This window comes from Acipenser ruthenus, chromosome 10, assembly GCF_902713425.1.
Source record: "Acipenser ruthenus chromosome 10, fAciRut3.2 maternal haplotype, whole genome shotgun sequence".
NCBI classification, from domain to species: domain Eukaryota; kingdom Metazoa; phylum Chordata; class Actinopteri; order Acipenseriformes; family Acipenseridae; genus Acipenser; species Acipenser ruthenus.
In genome coordinates, this window is record NC_081198.1 from 52,261,214 (window position 1) to 52,285,079 (window position 23,866).

The window sequence follows — 23,866 nt, forward strand, 5'->3', positions numbered from 1 at the left end:
GTCTGAAATATTCCTGTTTAAAAGCTACTCATGAACTGAATGTCAGTCCTGTTTCAAAGCTGCAATTGTACCGCTTCCCTGCACAGATCACATGAAAGACAGCAGAGAGATGGGGAATAAGAGACTGAGGCTTAGTGTGAAACTCCCAGAGGTAACTCTGCTCTTCCACGCTGCTTCATGTGAAACTCCCAGAGACAACTCTGCTCTTCCACGCTGCTTCATGTGAAACTCCCAGAGGCAACTCTGCTCTTCCACGCTGCTTCATGTGAAACTCCCAGAGGCAACTCTGCTCTTCCACGCTGCTTCATGTGAAACTCCCAGAGGCAACTCTGCTCTTCCACGCTGCTTCGTGTGAAACTCCCAGAGGCAACTCTGCTCTTCCACGCTGCTTCGTGTGAAACTCCCAGAGGCAACTCTGCTCTTCCACGCTGCTTCATGTGAAACTCCCAGAGACAACTCTGCTCTTCCACGCTGCTTCATGTGAAACTCCCAGAGGCAACTCTGCTCTTCCACGCTGCTTCATGTGAAACTCCCAGAGGCAACTCTGCTCTTCCACGCTGCTTCATGTGAAACTCCCAGAGGCAACTCTGCTCTTCCACGCTGCTTCATGTGAAACTCCCAGAGACAACTCTGCTCTTCCACGCTGCTTCATGTGAAACTCCCAGAGACAACTCTGCTCTTCCACGCTGCTTCATGTGAAACTCCCAGAGGCAACTCTGCTCTTCCACGCTGCTTCATGTGAAACTCCCAGAGACAACTCTGCTCTTCCACGCTGCTTCATGTGAAACTCCCAGAGGCAACTCTGCTCTTCCACGCTGCTTCATGTGAAACTCCCAGACGCAACTCTGCTCTTCCACGCTGCTTCATGTGAAACTCCCAGAGGCAACTCTGCTCTTCCACGCTGCTTCATGTGAAACTCCCAGAGACAACTCTGCTCTTCCACGCTGCTTCATGTGAAACTCCCAGAGGCAACTCTGCTCTTCCACGCTGCTTCATGTGAAACTCCCAGAGGCAACTCTGCTCTTCCACGCTGCTTCATGTGAAACTCCCAGAGGCAACTCTGCTCTTCCACGCTGCTTCATGTGAAACTCCCAGAGGCAACTCTGCTCTTCCACGCTGCTTCATGTGAAACTCCCAGAGGCAACTCTGCTCTTCCACGCTGCTTCATGTGAAACTCCCAGAGGCAACTCTGCTCTTCCACGCTGCTTCATGTGAAACTCCCAGAGGCAACTCTGCTCTTCCACGCTGCTTCGTGTGAAACTCCCAGAGGCAACTCTGCTCTTCCACGCTGCTTCCTGTGAAACTCCCAGAGGCAACTCTGCTCTTCCACGCTGCTTCATGTGAAACTCCCAGAGGCAACTCTGCTCTTCCACGCTGCTTCATGTGAAACTCCCAGAGGCAACTCTGCTCTTCCACGCTGCTTCATGTGAAACTCCCAGACACAACTCTGCTCTTCCACGCTGCTTCATGTGAAACTCCCAGAGGCAACTCTGCTCTTCCACGCTGCTTCATGTGAAACTCCCAGAGGCAACTCTGCTCTTCCACGCTGCTTCATGTGAAACTCCCAGAGGCAACTCTGCTCTTCCACGCTGCTTCATGTGAAACTCCCAGAGGCAACTCTGCTCTTCCACGCTGCTTCATGTGAAACTCCCAGAGGCAACTCTGCTCTTCCACGCTGCTTCATGTGAAACTCCCAGAGGCAACTCTGCTCTTCCACGCTGCTTCATGTGAAACTCCCAGAGGCAACTCTGCTCTTCCACGCTGCTTCATGTGAAACTCCCAGAGACAACTCTGCTCTTCCACGCTGCTTCGTGTGAAACTCCCAGAGGCAACTCTGCTCTTCCACGCTGCTTCATGTGAAACTCCCAGAGACAACTCTGCTCTTCCACGCTGCTTCATGTGAAACTCCCAGAGACAACTCTGCTCTTCCACGCTGCTTCATGTGAAACTCCCAGAGACAACTCTGCTCTTCCACGCTGCTTCGTGTGAAACTCCCAGAGGCAGCTCTGCTCTTCCACGCTGCTTCGTGTGACCTCTTCAAGTAGAATGATGGCAGTTCACACTGAGACATAAACAAAATAAAATGATACAACACCGCTTCCTTTTTCCAAGGGACACTCCAGGTACGTACCTTGAGGTTTGGCGTTTGTGTTTGATCGACTATAAACCTCATCAGAATGTTAAACTGTTGATCGAAAGGGAAGGAGTCCCTGTGAAGATAAAAAAATAACACACGTCGCTGGTAAATACTGCCAGCAAGTCAAAAAAGGAGGAAGATTTCAAAAGAGAAAAGGAGATTAACTGACCTGGTGACATCCAGCGCTTTCTGCACTTTTGCCTGCACAGAGCCCAGCAAGTCAGCACCCATCTTCTTTAACAACTGTGTCAGCAGCACAAAGAGCCAGTCCTGCAGGTCCTCTTTATGGATGGTAATAAAATCAACCAGGGTCTCCAAGAACATGCTGAATACCTGGCAGGTACGACCACATAAACCCATCACATATGGGAAGAGGCCAGCATTGCCAAGGGCATGTTCATTACTCATATAGAGAGTGAACACAAGCACTTCTATACAGGAGAAGTGGAAACCCTTCATCTAACCCTGTACGATGCACAGAACAACGAATCTCATCTTATTCTTCCATGACGAAAAACACTCCAGAAATCAAATGGAAGCACTAAACCAAACGTTTACATACAATCTATATAAAAATCTAGATTCTTAGCTATACACATTTATTAATTATGTAAGAAAGCACTGCATAACAATCAAGCTAGCCAAAAATATCCACAGTTTTTAAGAGCATGCTTTAAAAAGGCATGTATACTTCTTTTCACTTCAAAAACCTCTAGCAATACAGCTGTATGCTGATTTCACCATTTAGAAAAAAGAAATGCACACACTTACTCTCTGATGTTACGATCCAACCCAAGGCAAAACATGCAACAAGATGAACACTCTATTAGTACCACACAGTAAAACTGTTCAGAATTATCAAAACATGCAGATTTGTTTATCATGATTGTTTTTAAATCAAAACTTCACACAGTACATACTCTAGAATAACTGCACAGTGTATTACTTTTATCAGTTTTGTTATCTGAGCCAAAACAGACATACAATCAATCCTAACACAATTAAAATCCCAATTTGTCCCTTCATCTCCCTCTTTGTTATGAATAAGGTATCTCCTGAAGCAAATACATTTTGTGCTTAAATATGGAAAGAAAAAAGAAAGAATGTGTTTGTAGAGGAACTAAAACACAAAGCAGTGCCCTCTGCAGGCAAGGGCCTTTAACTGCAGTGAATAACATCCATGCCATTTCTACACTCACGCTAGTACGAAGTGGCTGGCTGTCCCATTATAGTTCAGTGCTGACCATTTTGTGCTGTATCAATGCTTTGAGAAGAGATTTCAAATATACAATAGCAGGGATCCACTATCTCTGCCCAGACTTACAGGAAAGAAAATAAAAACTATTTTCTTATGCACAGATTGCCAATTCAAACACTTTCAAAAGGTTTTTAATGGAAATGATGCGTTTTGCAGAAATAACTGTTTGCATTTTGATGATCCTTAATTAAACATCACGGCATGCCATGCATTGACACACAAATGACTTGCATCAAAACAAAAATAAAAAAACCGAAATAGCCACGTGATCAGGTGGTTTGCACTGTACAGTGAAAGCAGGTACACTCACCTTGCTGTGAGGATCGGCAAACATTCTGGTGAAGATCTCACAAAGTCTTTTCAGTTCAACACGGCTGCAACAACAAAAAAAAAAAAAAAAAAGTTAAAAGTTGAAGAAAATACAGTCCCCCCTGCTCAAAGACAGCTCGAGGGATGAGCCCCATTCATTTCAGCAGTGCCTCTCGAGGGATGAGCCCCATTTATTTCAGCAGTGCCTCTCGAGGGATGTGCCCCATTCATTTCAGCAGTGCCTCTCGAGGGATGTGCCCCATTCATTTCAGCAGTGCCTCTCGAGGGATGTGCCCCATTCATTTCAGCAGTGCCTCTCGAGGGATGTGCCCCATTCATTTCAGCAGTGCCTCTCGAGGGATGTGCCCCGTTCATTTCAGCAGTGCCTCTCGAGGGATGAGCCCCATTCATTTCAGCAGTGCCTCTCGAGGGATGAGCCCCATTCATTTTAGCAGTGCCTCTCGAGGGATGTGCCCCATTCATTTCAGCAGTGCCTCTCGAGGGATGTGCCCCATTCATTTCAGCAGTGCCTCTCGAGGGATGTGCCCCATTCATTTCAGCAGTGCCTCTCGAGGGATGAGCCCCGTTCATTTCAGCAGTGCCTCTCGAGGGATGCTTTGCCCACCTCAGTGTCCTCTGGCTCTTCAGTAGATTCTGCAGGCCCACAAGCCCCTCCTTCCTCTCAGACCAGTTGGAGCTGGCACAGTGGTTGAGGACCTCGGCCACGTCCTCGGTCTGCCGCAGGTAGTGAGGGACGCCCCCGTTCCTCGACCCGTAGGAGCGCTCGGAGCAGGCGCTGGACGCGTCGCTGTTAGCATCGTCGTCGGAGTACATGCCCGGGGGATCAAACCTCCTCCGCACTGGCTTCCTCTGAAACAGAAAGTGTGTCACTGAACAATGTGGGGAACACTGCTACATGCAGCTCTGAAACACACACACACACACACACACACACACACACACTGACCATGTCACTGAACAGTGTGGGGAACACTGCTACATGCAGCTCTGAAACACACACACACACACACACACACACACACTGACCATGTCACTGAACAGTGTGGGGAACACTGCTACATGCAGCTCTGAAACACACACACGCACACACACACACACACACACTGACCATGTCACTGAACAATGTGGGGAACACTGCTACATGCAGCTCTGAAACACACACACACACACACACACACACACACACACACACACACACACACACACACACACACTGACCATGTCACTGAACAGTGTGGGGAACACTGCTACATGCAGCTCTGAAACACACACACACACACACACACACACACACACACACTGACCATGTCACTGAACAGTGTGGGGAACACTGCTACATGCAGCTCTGAAACACACACACACACACGCGCACACACACACACACACACACACACACACACACACACAGAGACACACACACACACACACACAGACACACACACACACGCACACACACACAGACACAGACACACACAGACACAGACACACACACACACACAGAGACACACACACACACACACAGACACACACACACACGCACACACACGCACACACACAGAGACACACACACACACTGACCGTGTCACTGAACAGTGTGGGGAACACTGCTACATGCAGCTCTGAAACACACACACACACACACACACACACACACACACACACACACACACACACACACACACACACACACACACTGACCATGTCACTGAACGTGGGGCCGTTATCACATGATAACACAGTTGCATGCTGCTCTGAACAGTATGGCTTTTAGCACAGTTTCATTATACCGATCATTCCACTGCTGCGGTACGGATTCCTGAATCAGAGCACTGCAGTGTAATCCTGTTACATGTGCAAGGATGTGTGGTTAGTACAGTAAAGGTGAAAATAATACAAGAAAGAAAATCCAAACTACCTGATTCCTGGAGTCTCCTAACAGCTGAAGAACAATAAGGAGGGAAAAGCAGAACATTATTTTACAAGCACAGAAAGTAAACAAAACAACAACAGCAGTTACTTAAGCATCAGGATAGCTTCTTCCAAGCAGGTGAGTGAACACTACTTTAACACAGAAAGTGCAACATTGAACTGTATTTTACTTCTAAACCTGACAATGTGACATGCAATGCAATATTCATGGCTACCCCAGTTAGCAGCACGAGGAACATGACAATGTATGGAACGGTTATAGACTCGTACCAGTGCATCAGCGACTGCAGCCTCCACCTCTGTACTGACACGCAGAAACTGCATGGCGTTCACTGAAGCAGAAATCCTGGCTTGATGGGACAGCCCAAACCGATCTGCAAAATAAGAGAAGCAGGATCAGTGAGAGAGGTGCATGCAACTCAACAACTGGATACACTTCCAGAGCTTGAAAACATTAATCAGACAGCAAAACCAAAGGTTGCAATGAATTCTGGTAATATTTACACAACTAAAACCAAAACAACCAAGTCATTTAAATCCAGGGACTCCTAAGCACTTTCAAGGTGTAGCTCATGTAAACAGACAGGAACATATCCCTCGGTTTCTTTCATCTCTGTTTTAACACCACTAATGCAATCTTCTTAATACTGCAATTTTATACTAGACATTGAACCAAGAATATACAAGTCCAAAGATATTCAGAAAGACTGCGTTTCTATGATCAAGTTGGAATAGCTTGATCCACATGGAAACCCAGAAGAAAACGTCCTCTAGAAAGTAAACCAAGCTGAGGAGTCACATTGGAAAAGACCCGGTTTTCAAAAAGACTTCTGAGAAACATAAAGAGGAAGCATGGAATGGTTAGGAGATACACAGTAAAGAATAAAAACGCATGGTATAAAATTACAAAACCAGCACACAGTATGTACCGCTACCAAAACCATTCCAATGAGAAACCCAAAATACAAAGAGAAACACTTCTGAAGAGGATGCAATGTCTTGCGCCGAAGCTAAAACATTAAAGCAATTGTAAAAGAAAAAAAAAGTGGGGATGGAAAAATAAGTGAACTTAAAAAAAAACAAAAACAAAAAAATACAGAGTGTGACACTGAAAGACATGCGAGTGGCTAGCGCTGGTTCACCTGGCTGTCCGACAGACTCAGCAGTGGAGAGAGCACTGGTGGACCTGGAGTGACGCCTGGAAGCTGTAAGGAAAGGAAGGGCAACACCCCAGGGGTTAATACAGCTCCTTCAGGGAGCCTTACTGCCTGGACTGCAGAGACGTGAGCAATCCCTTTCCATACCTTCTTATGACACGGTGACATGCACAGATAAGCAGGGGTTCTGATGCAATCTGCTGGACTCTGGATCTTTAGCACAGATAAGAAAGACTGCATTCACAAGCACCAGAGACCGTCCTACAATTTACCAGCGAAGATTCCTATACAGAGGTGGCTGCTCTAAACAAACACCAGTTACGTGGCAAGTGCGAGTCTTATAGTGTAGCCCCTCTGTGGCTGGGCGGTTCTTTTTGTTTGTATGCGTTTGCACATATTCCAGGGTAAAAAAAAAAAAACACTACTTCTTTTGTTGTGCCCAGCGTAGTAACAAAACACAAAATGAATTCGCTGCCCAGCATTCATATCGTACATATCCATTACTATTCACTTTCTAACCCTCCTGGGAAGGACTGATGTAAAAGGAAACCATAAAAACAAACACATCAATCAGTGATGTGACAGCGTAAACGTACCCTATATAAAGCGTTTATTCAGGATAGAGAACTCGTTTGACAGCTGCATTTTAAATGAAGTCTAAAGTACATGGCCTACACCAGGGCTGACCAATCACAGTCCTGGAAGGCAATTCCACTGCAGGTTTAACAGTGACATGGTCTACACCAGGGCTGACCAATCACAGTCCCGGAAGGCCATTCCACTGCAGGTTTAACAGTGACATGGTCTACACCAGGGCTGACCAATCACAGTCCCGGAAGGCCATTCCACTGCAGGTTTAACAGTGACATGGTCTACACGAGGACTGTCCAATCACAGTCCTGGAAGGCCATTCCACTGCAGGTTTAACAGTGACATGGTCTACACCAGGGCTGTCCAATCACAGTCCTGGAAGGCAATTCCACTGCAGGTTTAACAGTGACATGGTCTACACCAGGGCTGTCCAATCACAGTCCTGGAAGGCAATTCCACTGCAGGTTTAACAGTGACATGGTCTACACCAGGGCTGACCAATCACAGTCCTGGAATGCCATTCCACTGCAGGTTTAACAGTGACATGGTCTAGACGAGGGCTGTCCAATCACAGTCCTGGAAGGCCATTCCACTGCAGGTTTAACAGTGACATGGTCTAGACGAGGGCTGTCCAATCACAGTCCTGGAAGGCCATTCCACTGCAGGTTTAACAGTGACATGGTCTACACCAGGGCTGTCCAATCACAGTCCTGGAAGGCCATTCCACTGCAGGTTTAACAGTGACATGGTCTACACCAGGGCTGACCAATCACAGTCCTGGAAGGCCAGTCCACTGCAGGTTTAACAGGTAAGATGCAACAATGAACTACTCCAGGGTTTGCATGCAGGTTTAATTTGGTTCAATCAAACAATTTAGAACAGGGTTTGGAACAAAGACCATGAGTTCCAAAGCCCTGGTCCCCACCGAACACGTTGTTTTAGGAGCTGCTCTGGGGTTTAACAGAAACATGCTTAACATTCAAACAAAGGGTATCATTTTCCTCAGCATCTTTCTATAAGAAACTGTAATAAGCTATAAGAAAATGGAATATGTAGGACACTCAGCTAACAGCTCCATTTTCTCCTGGTGAGCTTCAGCTCTTTCACACATTCATACTGAATTCAAATATAGTGGAGAAGTGCTTTGTGGATAAATCAGCACCAGATCATTCCAGGTTACCACTCGGGTACAGAGTGTTCAAAACAAGGGGATGACAATTCAATTAGGATGATGAAACTACTGGCACGTCAGCAAACAAGTGACAACTCTAGCTGCTGTGAAGTCTACAGTATTTCTAAATAAATGCAATACCTTGCAAAAGATACACATTTTAAACTAGGGTCCAGTGGGTGCAATGTGACATTACACAGATGAGAAATGCATACGTTACTGCTCCTGGCTAGCTGAACTGATTCATACACTCAAATGCACCATTAATGGGTACGTTGTGCTTACAGCAGATATAAAACTGTCTATAGGCTTGGCTCATCTTAGCAGCCTAAAAGAGTTTTTATAACAGCGCTCTTATGTAATATTACACATCCTGCTTGTAGGTCAAACCACTCTTGTATGTGGTCAAAACCAGATGATTACATATTATACTGAGGGACAATTGACCATCAGTCATAAAAGCACACAACTCTACTGACATGTAACAAGAATTGTTTTGTTGTTGTGACAGAGAAATATGAGCAGTGATTAAATCTAACTGCGAACACCATTCACTGTATATTATATCCCCCTTATAAACACACTGTAGCACCTGTTCCTCAAATCACAAGAGCAGCAGCACCTGCAGCAACACAGGCAGGACTACCCTCCCCTCCAGCCCTGTATTGCACACTCCACACCGTGACAGTCAATGAGAGCTTGCACACTCCACACCGCGACAGTCAATGAGAGCTTGCACACTCCACACCGCGACAGTCAATGAGAGCTTGCACACTCCACACCGTGACAGTCAATGAGAGCTTGCACACTCCACACCGTGACAGTCAATGAGCGCTTGCACACTCCACACCGTGACAGTCAATGAGAGCTTGCACACTCCACACCGTGACAGTCAATGAGCGCTTGCACACTCCACACCGTGACAGTCAATGAGAGCTTGCACACCGCGACAGTCAATGAGAGCTTGCACACTCCACACCGTGACAGTCAATGAGAGCTTGCACACTCCACACCGTGACAGTCAATGAGCGCTTGCACACTCCACACCGTGACAGTCAATGAGAGCTTGCACACCGCGACAGTCAATGAGAGCTTGCACACTCCACACCGTGACAGTCAATGAGAGCTTGCACACTCCACACCGCGACAGTCAATGAGAGCTTGCACACTCCACACCGTGACAGTCAATGAGAGCTTGCACACTCCACACCGCGACAGACAATGAGAGCTTGCACACACCACACCGTGACAGTCAATGAGAGCTTGCACACTGTTGCTGGCAGTTCCTGGCTCCTCCAGTCAGACTGTTGTGTCGATCACACCTGGGTGTGGATTGTTATTTCAGGAAAGTGCTTTGGCACACTAAGCTTCCCAACAGAGAAGGTTGGTACTGTACAATCATAGCATGCAAAGAGAGAGGGGGTAGCTGAGGAAGGAGAGAAAGCAAGCCCATTCCAGCTGGCAGTCTCTTGCGGGGTGTGGGGAGAGGGGAGGGGAGTGGGGAGCCCAGCCCTGTCTTGTACTCACCCAGTGCAGTGAAGCCCCAAGCAGGGCTCGTATCTCGACTGCTCTCACGACTGGTGTCGCGGCTGCACCCCTGACTCATGCTGGGTCAAGGGATACAGCTGCTCTGGGGTGTGGGGAGAGGGGAGGGGAGGGGAGGGGAGCGGGGAGCCGAGCCCTGTCTTGTACTCACCCAGTGCAGTGAAGCCCCGAGCAGGGCTCGTATCTCGACTGCTCTCACGACTGGTGTCGCGGCTGCACCCCTGACTCATGCTGGGTCGAGGGATACGGCTGCTCCGGGCTGGCGTGCAGTGGGGAAGAGTGTCACAATGTGAGCAGGATTAGCACGGAGCGAGGCTTTCAAATGCAGCCAGCCGCCCTTTCTTTTTGTGGGTTTTTTTCAGCAACATAATTTGTCGACCACAGAGACATTTAAGTGTTAATTATAGAAGAAAGAAATGAACCAAGCCAGGATTAAAATAGAAATAGCAGTGCACTCAACCTTCAGACTTAATACAGCACACACCCCCCACCACCACCACAAACACATTTTTATTATACAAACAGATTTGGGATTCTTTATAGTAAGAATTGCTCGCAAACCAATTAATTAAATTCAGAATGAGTTTCAAACCTAGAAAAGATTTGTTTTATATTACAGGTCTTGAAAATATGACATTTATTCTGAACAAGTATATTTATATCACATTTATCTGATGTATTAGCTGCATTATGGGATATAAACGTAATTAGCTGGACCTGCTTCGGTAGCAAGTTTCCCTTCTGATTTTCACAAAGATCTTACAAATAGGACAGTTAAATAGGTAATAACTCCAGGAGACAATGCTGACTAATAGAAGCATATTTAAAATGCTGTTTATTTATTCTATAAAAAAAAAAAATCCTTGGTTTGCTGAAACAAATCTAATTTGGCTACTGGTGCAGAATAGCTACTGTCTGTATTCAATTCCAATACAGTTTAATATGCACCTGCACTGAAAACCAAGGATCTCATTTAACAAGGGAAGCTAATCTGAGTGTGTCTGATCAGCACCTGAATCCCTGCCGGTGCCAGGTATTGCCGAGCCCTGGCAGAGCAGATCAGTGAATAAAATGTGCACACATTCATCTGCCTGCCTGCCTCTTACTGATACAGCTTCCCTGATGCAGGATGGGAGCTGTACTGAAGCTGTTGGTGCATGAGTGAGTGAGTGAGTGAGGGAGTGAGGGAGTGAGGGAGGGAGTGAGTGAGGGAGTGTTTTGTACTTTTTCAACGGTAGTGGAGGCTAATGCCCAGCCTACAAGGGTGTTATTCTTTTGTTTAACCTTTATTTTGGTCGTTCCTGTTTGTTTTTGTGTTTAATAAACATGCACAGCTCTCTGTCTATGGGTCTAATTCCTGTCGGTAGCAGCCTGGGCCGTGATGCTACAGCCTAACAGAGAAACCCTTTTGCTACTTATAGAAATAAGTCCATTCAGCACATTACTAGTGCTTAGATATTCACACTGCACCCGCAGTTTTATTTTGTTTAAACACATACTTGGAGACATTGGGTAGTTTCTTCTATTAGCTATATATCTCTGTATGTCGATCTAATACAAGTCATTCCAAACCCTCTCGCTTCACCCTGACAATGTGGACTTCCTGAGGGGCCCAGCACACAAACCCTTGCCAGCTCGGTATCCTCACCTAATCCCAGTCTGTTGGGGCTGGTCTCTCTGCTGCAGCCCTGACTGCGAGGGATCTTGCTTCTCTTCTCTGAGGGAGTGGACACCAAGGCGCCCCGCTGAGCTCTCCTGTATGACTGCCCCAGGAGCTTCCCTGGAGAGCCGGAGCGACTGCCCGCTGCAAACAAACAGCAGCCAACAGAGGCACAGCTCAGTGCAGGAGGAACACACACACGCACACACGCACAGATTCTCAAAGACATTTACTGCAAAATGGCATTAGCAACTAAGAACAAAACACAACATTTATAAATTGACTAATAAGTACTGTCCTTTTATTCAGGGATTGTGGTTGGCTCCTAGGAAAATTGATCCAGGGATGATGATGAAGACTACGAACTACCAGGGAACAGCCTTCTTTGCAACCTTAACTTGATCTTTAAGCAGATTAATCATGCAGCTTCAAAAGGATCATTATGATCAAGGAGAGCCATATCCCACACCAAACCCAGAGTGGTGTGAAGGAGGGCCATTAACCAGAGGAGGGAAGAGATAGTAGAGAGCCTTACCACCAGCAGGGTTAGCCGATCTGGATCCTTGTTTGTGAAAGCAAGATAGAATAGCGAAAAGAAGCGAGTTACACACACACACACACACATTTTAATGGGCGCCCCCCATTATTAGTAATAACCTCCCCCCCAGCAGGCATTCCGAGAGGAGGGTACACACTCACGTTGAGACTGGGAGACCTTGGCCCGGGTGCGGCCCCGGTTGTCCGCTGGAGTTGTGCTGCCCCCCGCAGCACTGCCAGAACTCTGCCTCCTGGTGCGCACTCGGCCTGGGGAGGGAAGGGAAGGGAAGCCAGCGTTACTAACCACGAAACCAGCAAACGCAACCTAAAAAAAAAAAAAAAAAAAAAAAAGGTCTTTTAAAATATAAAACTGGGAATGCTTCCATTCAGGTCCGCATGGACCCCACATATGATGCACACACACACACACACACACACACTGTCACGAATACGAACTGGTACAGAACATGGATGCATGGATTTTATCCGACGACTTCCTCTATTTTAGTTATTTTTTCTTGTCAGCTACAAGACTCTTGCATGGTACGCTGCTATATTGAGCTTGTTTCCTGCTCCCGTGATAGAAGGTAATAGCCCTGAGCTGCTGACGCTCTGATGCAAAATGAAAATGCAGCACAGCTCCTGGCTATACCGCTCAGTGTCACACGGAAGACATTTAATTCACGACATGGAAAATTTTTCAGTAAATCTTGAGAAGCTTAAGTGATCTTGTGATAACATGAACACAGAACACAGCGCTGCACCATGAACACCAAATAAGCAGGAGTTTATTAGTTAAAACCTAAAACTGGAAACACACTACAGAATTTACTGACTGACCAAAAATACCAATTTATAACATTATATATATATATATATATTATTTGTTTATTTAACAGACGCCTTTATCCAAGGCGACTTACAGAGACTAGGGTGTGTGAACTATGCATCAGCTGCAGAGTCACTAACAATTACATCTCACCCGAAAGACAGAGTACAAGGAGGTTAAGTGACTTGCTCAGGGTCACACAATCAGTCAGTGGTTGAGGTACGCTTCAGGAGGAATTCTGTGTGTTATAAATGTGGTGCGCAGCTATAGTTTACTATAGTATACTGTAGAGAGAGTGTGTAATCTTTTACATTCTGAAAATGACTGTATGCGTCTATCTGCGTGTGTGTGTGTGTTTAATTTATTTTAAAAACTATAGCCGTTGAGAGGTAACCTCTTGTTTTCATGAGAATGTTAGTACACGAAACTGTCCTGTTTGAGACACTAAGAGTTTCAGCGGTCTGTTAATTAACTCTGTAAAGAGAACTACTTGGTGGCACTGCTTTTGTCTGCTAACCTTGTGGCTTTAGATCTTACAAAAAAAACAAAAAAATGAATACATCAATGATCAACACACTCCTTTTTTAATTGAAGTTATAATCAATAATTATAACGCTTTAAATTATTTTTGCCACCTGCTTCTTTGTCAGTGCACGCTGGTTGCAAATTAATCTAATTTGCATTGATTTATACTTCCAAACATGCCCTCAGTCAAATATACCATTGCTAATGAGAGTTCAAGACAGGATGATAAATGTGCAAGCACTATATAAAAACACACATAAAGAGCGTGCAACCTGCAAAAACTAGTTTGAATGTTTATAGCCATTTAAAAACCAAAACAAACGTCAATCTACAGTACTTTACATACTGTGGATTATTTCCACGTAGCCTAGTTTTACAGGATGTATTTACATCTATTTCATAAGTTGTGTGCTGCATACAGCCAATACAAACTCTTCAGTCTTGAACCATTGCTAACTGAGCATGCCCAGAAACTGAACTCCAGGACTGAATGAATGCACTGCTGTGGCAGTTTGATTCCAGAATGAACCCACAAGGGAAGGTTTTATTAGTAAACTAAGACTCTCAGTTCAATCAGGGAGAAGTCTGATCCAGAGGTGCACTCAATGGTATATGCTGTGCAGACACACGGGTACATGTGCTTCTGTTCTGAGCATGCTCTTAATTTAAACCTGAGCCACCCTCCAGCCAGGATTACCATCCTCCTCTCTGACACGCCCTGGGTAAGAAGGAAACAATGACGGTAAATGTGGTTATAGAAATGGGCTTGTAACCAGGAGGTTCCCGGTTCAAATCCCACCTCAGCCACTGACTCATTGTGTGACCCTGAGCAAGTCACTTAACCTCCTTGTGCTCCGTCTTTCGGTGAGACGTAGTTGTAAGTGACTCTGCAGCTGATGCATAGTTCACACACCCTAGTTTCTGTAAGTCACCTTGGATAAAGGCGTCTGCTAAATAAACTAATAATAAACAGTCAGCAACACCAAGAAGGGGTGACAACTAACAATCCGCATGAGAGAGAAGAAGAGAATCCTTAACTGTCTGCCGGGATAGAAGCGAGATTCCCATTGCATAGCATTGCAATCCGTTCCAGCTATTATGAGCTTCTTGCAGTCATTGCAGGTTTGTGCACACTAACACTTTGCATTCTGAAAGGAGGGATCTTCTACCCCCTACAGACGCTTCAAGAGCTCCATCACAGTTTACAGAACAACGGGCTGGGTCTGGAGAGGCTGGAGCCCTGCCCTGGAAGCCCAGCACTCAGTCGGATCAACAGAAGGCAGTTCCAGACACCTTCCACCACAGGAGCTGCTTAAAAATCTGCTTTCTTTTTGTTTACTGCTAAACTAAATATAAAATGTTAATGATTTTTCTGTTTGAATCATAATATTATTGTAAGACGTGAATTCAAGTGTAACATACAGACACAAACAGCAAATACAGAACAGGGAATCCAATCGCAGGGATCGTTCTCAATCACATATTTAAACCGAACACTGGATTTTTTTTTTCTACCAAGTTCTTTTAAAATCTGAAATGCTTTCTGCTGGGATTTTGTAAAGTGGTTAATCTGTCAATCTTAAAGGATTTAAAAAGGGGGGAAACACAGCATTAGGAGTCTTGCTTTGTTTCTTTTCCGTTAAAAACATCTCCCAGGAGCCTTTGGGACTCCCGACTTCAGTACTCTGTGAATCACGTGATGGTGGAAAGCACTGCAGCCCCAACATGGGTCAGTCCATTTATCATGTTGAAGCAAACACAGATACACAGTGAATGCTAGTTTTTAAACAACATTGTTATAAAGGACGAAGGTACAGCCATGCAAACAAACCATGCAGATCACTACTGCTCACAGATGAGGAGCAGGTATATCACACACAGTGTGGGAAACAGATACCAAGAACAACACAAGGCTGTGGACAGACTCGTTACACAAACAAACATCTTACCCTCTGATTTAGCGGGTGTACCACCTTTGAGAAAATCAAGAAAGCAGGGGACGGGGTAACATGGAAAGAGAAAGAGGTTAGCAGAGAGGAGGGGCATCACAGAAAGAGAAGCAGAGGTTAGCAGAGAGGAAGGGCATCACAGAAAGAGAAGCAGAGGTTAGCAGAGAGGAGGGGCATCACAGAAAGAGAAGCAGAGGTTAGCAGAGAGGAGGTGTATCGAAGTTATGCTACATGGATGTATTAAGTCCACTGCAATATAAACATGGCATTAACACAGGTGAAACAAAACATGAAAAAGCATGGAACCTAATTCAATAAATTATTATTATTATTATTATTATTATTATTATTATTATTATTATTATTATTATTATTAATAATAATAATAATAATAATAACAATAATAAGTATATAGTAGCTTTCTTTTTCTTGTTTCCTTCTGGAATACACTTCGACTTGAATTAATGAAATTAATTTAATATTAACCCAGGATTAGTCATCAATGTTGTTTATATATATTTCCTTTAGATGGAGTGCTGTATATGTATAAAGCATGCAAGCTGAAGGGAAGGCAAATAGCTGAGCAGTCAGGAGTAAATGTTTAACAGTCCTGAATACTGAATTAGACACTGGTATCTAGGAATAATTAAGGTCCTGTAAGCAATGCGCTTGGTAGATGCAGCTAATTACTATTATTTTGGTTGTTGGCAAGCCGGGTCTTTAATACCATATTCAACCCCACCAGCTACCCAGTGCATGATAAGAATCCATTCCTGTAGGTTAAGTGGACAGTGGGTTGCTTTACCTAAAGATGCGTAGGAGCCCGGGGGCAGGGCAGCCGCAGTGCTGAAAGGTGTGGCGCTGGGAGCTGCCGTCATCCTTGACTTGGCGCTGGCCGCCGCGTTCACATCCACGTCACTGCGAGAGCGTTGCAGGGATCCGGGGGTGCTCACAGACTTGGAACCGACTACTGATGCTTTCAGGGATCGATAGAAAGAACAGCAGTTATCAGACACACACACAGGACACAGTAAGGTGACATGCAACTCCTGCAGTGTGGTGCTCTGACAGCACGGACGCATTACTGGACGATGAACACTCTCGCTGTGGCACGGTGTTATTCCAATTTCCTTGAGTCTAGAGCACATCGATGAAGTCTCTCTTAAAATCAGCAAAACAACTGAAGCAGCATGAATCCTTACCTCTGGACACGCTGCTTCCCGCAGGGGGCCGCTTCGTAGACAAAGGACGGCTGAAAAAACAACAGCAGATTCAATGAGGGAAACAGAAACGTTCTGCAACAATATTTCCGCACTACCAGCCTGGAAAATAAATATTTGAGCAGTTTCCTCCCAGGGTACCCGACGTCCTTGTAAAAGCTTTGTAAACTCTACTGGCATGCTGCATTCGCTCTGCTGCTTTGCTTCACTGTTCGAGTTTGTAGTGAGAACGGGTTTGACCCCTATAGCACAATTTAAGACTTGCAATGTGCTTCACTGCACAGGGAGAACACTGGGTGAGCTCCAGTAAAGTGTGCACAAACACTGTGCCAAACTAACTGAATTTTGTCACTGCAGACAAAGGGCTCTATTGAGTGGGCTGAAAACAGTGGTGGATCTGTGTGCCCGAGCCCCTTAGATCATTAAAGGTTATTTAAATCAACATCTGTAGCAGAGCATGTGAGTCTCTCTGTTTAAACAGTCTGGGAGGTCTGAGAACTGCAGAGCAGAGAGTATCCCAGCACCTCCGCTCAATTCATTATTGTGCAATTCACTTCCAACTGGAAGCACACATGCAAACATTTGAGGAGAAACAAAGTGTGAAAGCCAGACACCTGGACACATGCATGCTTTAAAAGGGTTGTTTAAACACCAGGGTTTCAATACTTTTAAAGAAAGTCACAAGTACTTTAATTCACTGCACAGCCAGCTCTTTGAAACCCGTTATTTTCACTTCCTCTTTGTGACACTGCAGGAGCTATTTTTACTTTTTTTATTTTTATTTTTTTAAAGAAATACAGAAAGATATTAGGGCTGAAAAACGAGACAGTGAATAACTGATTATTACCACAAAAACAACTGCCGTCTATGACAAAGCTAATTTTGTCAGCATGTTTATATATTTTGGATGTCTACTAGAAGAGGCTTTTAATCCAGCAGTTTCCAAAACAGTCTTGCATAAGATTTTTTGCACAGCAGCTCAGCTGCCTTGTTGATTCGAGCACAGTGCAGTGCAGTGCAGTGCAGTGCGGCCCAGTGCGGTGCGGTGCGATGCAGTGCAGTGCTTTCCACTCACTTGAGGCTTTCCTGGGAGCTGGAGGAGGACCTGTCTGACTGAGGCAAGGAGACGATGCTGTCCGAGTTCTTCAGGTGAGACTGCAGGGCTTTCTGGTAAGAAGACTCCAAGTTATGAAAAAGGAGCTCTGCTTCCCGACTGAAATGACCATGGAATCCCCAGTAGCACCTGATTAGAGGGACGGACGAGGGTCATCGGCTCCAGTTATTACAGTATTTAAAGAACACATTATTAGAATGAATGTAAGCAGAATATTTACACGCACGCACACACACACATCTACAATTATTAACATAAAAGCTGATGTTAAAAAATCAACTTAGAAATGGGATGCACCTTATCTCGTGCCTTTATTTTTTATTTTTTTTCAACTTGATTTGATTCTTTTAGCCAAGGGAAAATATAATATACAAAAGTACAAGCTGTATACATGTTACAATATTTTAAAGCAAACCAAAAATCAATGTCGATAACAAAAAAAAAAGGCGGCAAATAAATATATGTAACAATAAACATACTTTCTTGCTACCGATCTGGCCTCGGAGTCTGCATCGTGGACGCCCTTCTTAATTGTTTCAGTCAAGACCGGCAGGTGTCTATGATAATAAGAAAACATGGTTAAGAACATAAGAAAGTTTACAAACGAGAGGAGGCCATTCGGCCCATCTTGCTCGTTTGGTTGTTAGTAGCTTATTGATCCCAGAATCTCATCAAGCAGCTTCTTGAAGGATCCCAGGGTGTCAGCTTCAACAACATTACTGGGGAGTTGGTTCCAGACCCTCAATTCTCTGTGTAAAAAAGTGCCTCCTATTTTCTGTTCTGAATGCCCCTTTATCTAATCTCCATTTGTGAGACCTGGTCCTTGTTTCTTCTGAGTGAAGAACGGAGCATGGCTCACCTTCCCACAAACTCCAGCTTGGAAAGGAACCTGGTCAGGGTATCTCTGGTGGCATTTAAACTCAACAAACAATCTCCTTCGCTTTACCTCACAAAAGCCATTTGGGAACCAAAACGGGAAGCAGAGCTCAGAATGCATTTTTAAAAGGTCTTCCTTGTGTTGCTATAGAAACTGCTGAGATGCAGGGCTCAGTGCGCTCACACTCCTCATCCCTTTAACCCATAGAAGGCTGTTAATCCCCGATCCAGGACTGCTTAATGAATCTTACCTCTCTAATGACTGCGTCTGCCATTCCTGGAGCAGCAGGTCTAGAAATGTGTAGCAGCGCCTGGGACACACACACAGAGGAATACATTACAAAAAAAAAAAAAAAAAGAAAACTGTTCTGCAGTGTTCAAAGCAAATGCAGTGCAGCTTAAAGGCAAGATCTCCATCTGCATTAGAATTTAAATCACCAAATGGAGTGAAATGATTTCACCCACGATTACCTTCTAACAGCTACAGATTTCGATGTGCAGTTACTGGTCATGATGGGAATCAGCCTGGGGTAGTGTGTGTGCTGGAAAACAGAATGGAAAGGATTGCATCGATAAGTAGCGGATCTGAAAGTGAGGGAGTACGTTTTCAACAGGAATGCACATCCTGTAAAACACTTCCATTACACTGTCCAGATAGGCAGAAGTGAGCACTTTGTACCTCGCTGCACTGTCCAGCAGCCAGGTCACAGTGAACTGCACACTGTGGATTAGGTCTGCGTAGTGCTGAACACACACGAGCACTCGTAAGCACACAACAAACTTAATCAGAACCGAGGAATCTTCACTGTTCCCAAAAGGAATCATTTGTGAAGGTTGCTTGTTTAAGACAGCTGAATACAATACAAGGATGGAAATAAGACTCCCATTGCATAGCAGTTTGATCCATTCCTGGTTTTACCTGAGCTTGTTACCTACACAATGCAGCTAATCAAGAGCGTATTAAAACCTGGAATGGGAAAAAACTGCTATGCAACAGGAATCTCATTTTCATCCCTGTAGAACCTCAAAAAAAACAAGGGCTAGTAAGCATCTAACAAAAAGACAAAAATGTACAATCAGTTCTAGTTGTCACATCATTTGTATAGGGTGACAAATTCTTTGGTTTACAGAATATTGTTACTGGAACAGAAGCTGTAATTGGAATAATAAATCAGCCAGTTAAACACTGATTCTGTGACTTGACAAGAAAAGAAACACAAGAACAAAGCTGGTGCGTCTACCCACACTATGATGAGGTTTATAGCGGCTATGCCAGTTGTAGCCATGATGTCTACTCACACGTATGATGAGGTTTATAGCCGCTATGCCAGATGTAGCCATGATTTTGGCACTGTTCGGAACTAGATTAAGGAGAGTTGGCATGATGCTTTCAGCACCGTGGTCAAATCTGTTTCCCAGAACTGTAGAGAGATGCCTGGAAAGAACAAGGGATGTGCATTGATAAGAAAGAGCAGCATGTTTTAAATCACAAGTTTTCATGTTCATTAACGCTTCAATTGATTTGGAACTTATCATTACATCAAATGATGTGGTGTTCCTGTGTCTAGACTTGGGTACCTGAAGCAGAGTTAAACACACACACACACACACACACACACACACACACACACACACACACACACACAAGATGTGGGAAGAGTGCTTACTCTGCCCAAAAGAGGCACCGACACCAACGAACACTTACAATTATAAGATATTCAGTACTTAAACTTAGGACCACATTTTCAGTGTTTAAGAAGATTCCCTATTAGACAAACATATTAACAAGAAGGGTCTTTATCAATAACCTACAAAATACTGATCAGGTCCAAACTTACTTCTAAGTTTTAATGAGATGTGACATGCCAAAGCAATCTGAAAGTAAGGCAGCAATATACAGGTTTAATCTTAATTTAATCTGCAACATGAATGGGAATGCAGGTGTACAATACTGTTGGAACTACACTGGTACTTGTATATAGGCAAGACAAAAAAAAAAAAAAAAAAAAAACTACACATATCCCCCAGTTTGCCAACAAAACAGATGTATTTATTTAACAGGGAGACATCATCGATAGATTAAACTAATGGCAAAGGCTGGCTAGTCTGCTATGTGCAATCAAACTGAAAATTCAGGTCAGTTAGCTACACAAAAAAAGCTATAATCCTAAAATCAAATATTGAAAATGAGTAATCTGTACCCCAGGGTGATGCAAGCCTCCCTCACGACTTGTGAGCGCAGATCTTTAGCCGATAGCTTGAAGGCTCCCTCCAGAAGACGCAGCTGCTGTAAGTAGCCGTCGTATTCCACAGCACCGGCCAGAAGCAAAGAGCGAACCTTCTTCAGCTGGAAAAAACAAGAAAGAACAAACTAAATGAGTGAGCTGCATGCTTCTGGCATATCAGAAACACGAGTCGTTTCATTTAATGGAAGCAGGGTAGCAATCAATGATATGAATGAGTCTCCAGGGGTAGTTGTGAAATGTTCATACAATTGAAAAGGGAAAGCAGATGAGAGAGTGGCTGGCTCAAACACAGCTGCTGCAAAGAGAATGCAAGACATCGACGTACAGCAACTACTCTCTGCTCCCAGTCATGTTTGTCATCCGATAAGATTTCTCTGATCTTGTTCATGGAGTCTTCAAGCTCTCTGTTGGAATAGATCTGAAAACAAAGAGAAAGCTCTGTTAGATATGCAATCCCCATTGCCATTGATATCGATGGAGCTCATGTTAGATATGCAATCCCCATTGCTATTGATCTCGATGGAGCTCATGTTAGATACGCAATCCCCATTGCTATTGATCTCGATGGAGCTCATGTTAGATATGCAATCCCCATTGCCATTGATATCGATGGAGCTCATGTTAGATATGCAATCCCCATTGCTATTGATCTCGATGGAGCTCATGTTAGATACGCAATCCCCATTGCTATTGATCTCGATGGAGCTCATGTTAGATATGCAATCCCCATTGCTACTGATATCGATGGAGCTCATGTTAGATATGCAATCCCCATTGCTATTGATCTCGATGGAGCTCATGTTAGATATGCAATCCCCATTGCTATTGATATCGATGGAGCTCATGTTAGATATGCAATCCCCATTGCTATTGATATCGATGGAGCTCATGTTAGATATGCAATCCCCATTGCTACTGATATCGATGGAGCTCATGTTAGATACGCAATCCCCATTGCTACTGATATCGATGGAGCTCATGTTAGATACGCAATCCCCATTGCTATTGATATCGATGGAGCTCATGTTAGATATGCAATCCCCATTGCTATTGATATCGATGGAGCTCGTGTTAGATATGCAATCCCCATTGCTATTGATATCGATGGAGCTCATGTTCGATACGCAATCCCCATTGCTATTGATATCGATGGAGTTCGTGTTAGATATGCAATCCCCATTGCTATTGATATCGATGGAGCTCATGTTAGATATGCAATCCCCATTGCTATTGATCTCGATGGAGCTCATGTTAGATATGCAATCCCCATTGCTATTGATCTCGATGGAGCTCATGTTAGATATGCAATCCCCATTGCTATTGATATCGATGGAGTTCATTCTCTGTAATTTACAGTTAAAAAAGAAAGTTTTAATCTGAACAACAGGTACACGGCCTATTCTCAAAACATTTTAGCAGAGTTTGTAATTATTCCATGGCTCTTCTTGATATAAATACCCTAACTATGCACACCTACCTGTACAGGTGGAACGTCATCAAACGCCCGAATGAAGTCGTCTTCATCTATAGCACCTGCACTTGCTTCCTTTCCTAAAATGAAGGGGGGGGGGGGGCAGAAGGACGACAAGTTGATTTGTGACAATCAAACAGTGAGAGCTCTGTTAATCTGTGTGTGTGTGTGTGTGTGTGTGTGTGTGTGTGTGTGCGTGTGCGTGTGCGTCCTCCACACCTACTACCTCCTGATTCTCATGCTGTGCCCACACTCCAGTGCAGGTCTCTGTGTAATACATCTGTTAATATGTGTGTGTGTCCTGAACACCTACTACCTCCTGATTCTCATGCTGTGCCCAGACTCCAGTGCAGGTCTCTTGTGTAATACAGAATGACGGAATGATCTGGTGTGATGCTTGTACTGGTGTGTATGAATACATCTTGCAGTAACAGGTATTCCCTAGACTTCAATTTCACAGCCATTACCGTTTCCTATTGTAGTCTATGTTGCGTGTCAATAGGCTAAACAGAATATCTTAAAACAATACAGCAAACACCTACATTTTTCTGACTTGCCAATACATCTAGCACCCTCAATAACCATTTTTCTGCCCCCAATCTAGACTGTGTGTAATATGTGCTTATACATAAGCAAGTTTTCAACAAGCAGCCCAATCCTATTATATATAATTATACGTTGTTTCTTCATATGGTTTGCCTTGTTAAAAAATGCAATTTTGTGCATGGAACTAGACGCTACTTTAAGTGTGTTTCTGTCCCACCTGCAGTCTTGGGCCCAGCTGCAGAGCTCGGTCTGCGAGCTATCCCCATGCTGGCCCCTTTCTTGCCACTAGGGGGAGCCTTGGAGGAGGCGGAGCTGGCAGAGGAAGGCCTGTTCCCATCCACAGAGTCTTCATCCTCAACACTCTTATCTGGAAGGAAAATAAAAAAGAAATACGACTTTCCTGTGAACTGCATACCAAAACCCAACCGTCAAAAACAAGATGATTCACCCAAACTTTTGGGATTGAGGAAGCCACCTCAACAACAAAGAAGAGCCGTCCATGGTATTTGTGAAAGTGTTCCTTTTCTTTTCATCCAGCATTGAGAGGGAAAGGAGACACACTTTCCCTCGGCTTCATCAGGTCATCTACATTCACAAGCACACTCTCCTCCTCATAACCGTGGCCCACAACACACGGAACTGAAAGACTTCAAGCTGCAGCAGTTATATTTACAGTAGCACTGTTTAAAGTTGCTACACTGCTGCTATGAAGACTCATTCACAGCATGTGGATCAAAAACAAACAAAATAAATCAGTGAGACCAATGATCAATAG

At 44.5% G+C, this 23,866-nt stretch overlaps 1 protein-coding gene across 22 annotated transcripts in view; it reads right to left on the reverse strand.

Annotated features, from left to right (window-relative positions):
• The window catches only part of LOC117411585 (CLIP-associating protein 1-like), an 82,822-nt gene that overhangs the window by 22,116 nt on the left and 36,840 nt on the right, over positions 1–23,866 (reverse strand). For 12 of the 22 annotated variants that reach the window (XM_059032593.1, XM_059032592.1, XM_059032601.1 and 9 more), the window contains 23 exons: positions 23,309–23,458; positions 22,552–22,625; positions 21,400–21,492; positions 21,030–21,175; positions 20,128–20,263; positions 19,300–19,370; positions 19,080–19,139; positions 18,432–18,509; positions 17,914–18,081; positions 16,821–16,870; positions 16,424–16,594; positions 15,619–15,642; positions 12,478–12,582; positions 12,314–12,340; positions 11,767–11,922; positions 10,270–10,377; positions 6,797–6,859; positions 5,925–6,028; positions 5,641–5,664; positions 4,330–4,574; positions 3,706–3,769; positions 2,307–2,470; positions 2,132–2,210 (listed from right to left, as the gene is read on the reverse strand). In XM_059032593.1, coding sequence (XP_058888576.1) covers positions 2,132–2,210; positions 2,307–2,470; positions 3,706–3,769; positions 4,330–4,574; positions 5,641–5,664; positions 5,925–6,028; positions 6,797–6,859; positions 10,270–10,377; positions 11,767–11,922; positions 12,314–12,340; positions 12,478–12,582; positions 15,619–15,642; positions 16,424–16,594; positions 16,821–16,870; positions 17,914–18,081; positions 18,432–18,509; positions 19,080–19,139; positions 19,300–19,370; positions 20,128–20,263; positions 21,030–21,175; positions 21,400–21,492; positions 22,552–22,625; positions 23,309–23,458 — 2,360 coding nt within the window. The remainder of the gene's footprint in view (positions 1–2,131; positions 2,211–2,306; positions 2,471–3,705; positions 3,770–4,329; positions 4,575–5,640; positions 5,665–5,924; positions 6,029–6,796; positions 6,860–10,269; positions 10,378–11,766; positions 11,923–12,313; positions 12,341–12,477; positions 12,583–15,618; positions 15,643–16,423; positions 16,595–16,820; positions 16,871–17,913; positions 18,082–18,431; positions 18,510–19,079; positions 19,140–19,299; positions 19,371–20,127; positions 20,264–21,029; positions 21,176–21,399; positions 21,493–22,551; positions 22,626–23,308; positions 23,459–23,866) is intronic. The other 10 variants (XM_059032605.1, XM_059032609.1, XM_059032595.1 and 7 more) reach the window with 9 other exon arrangements.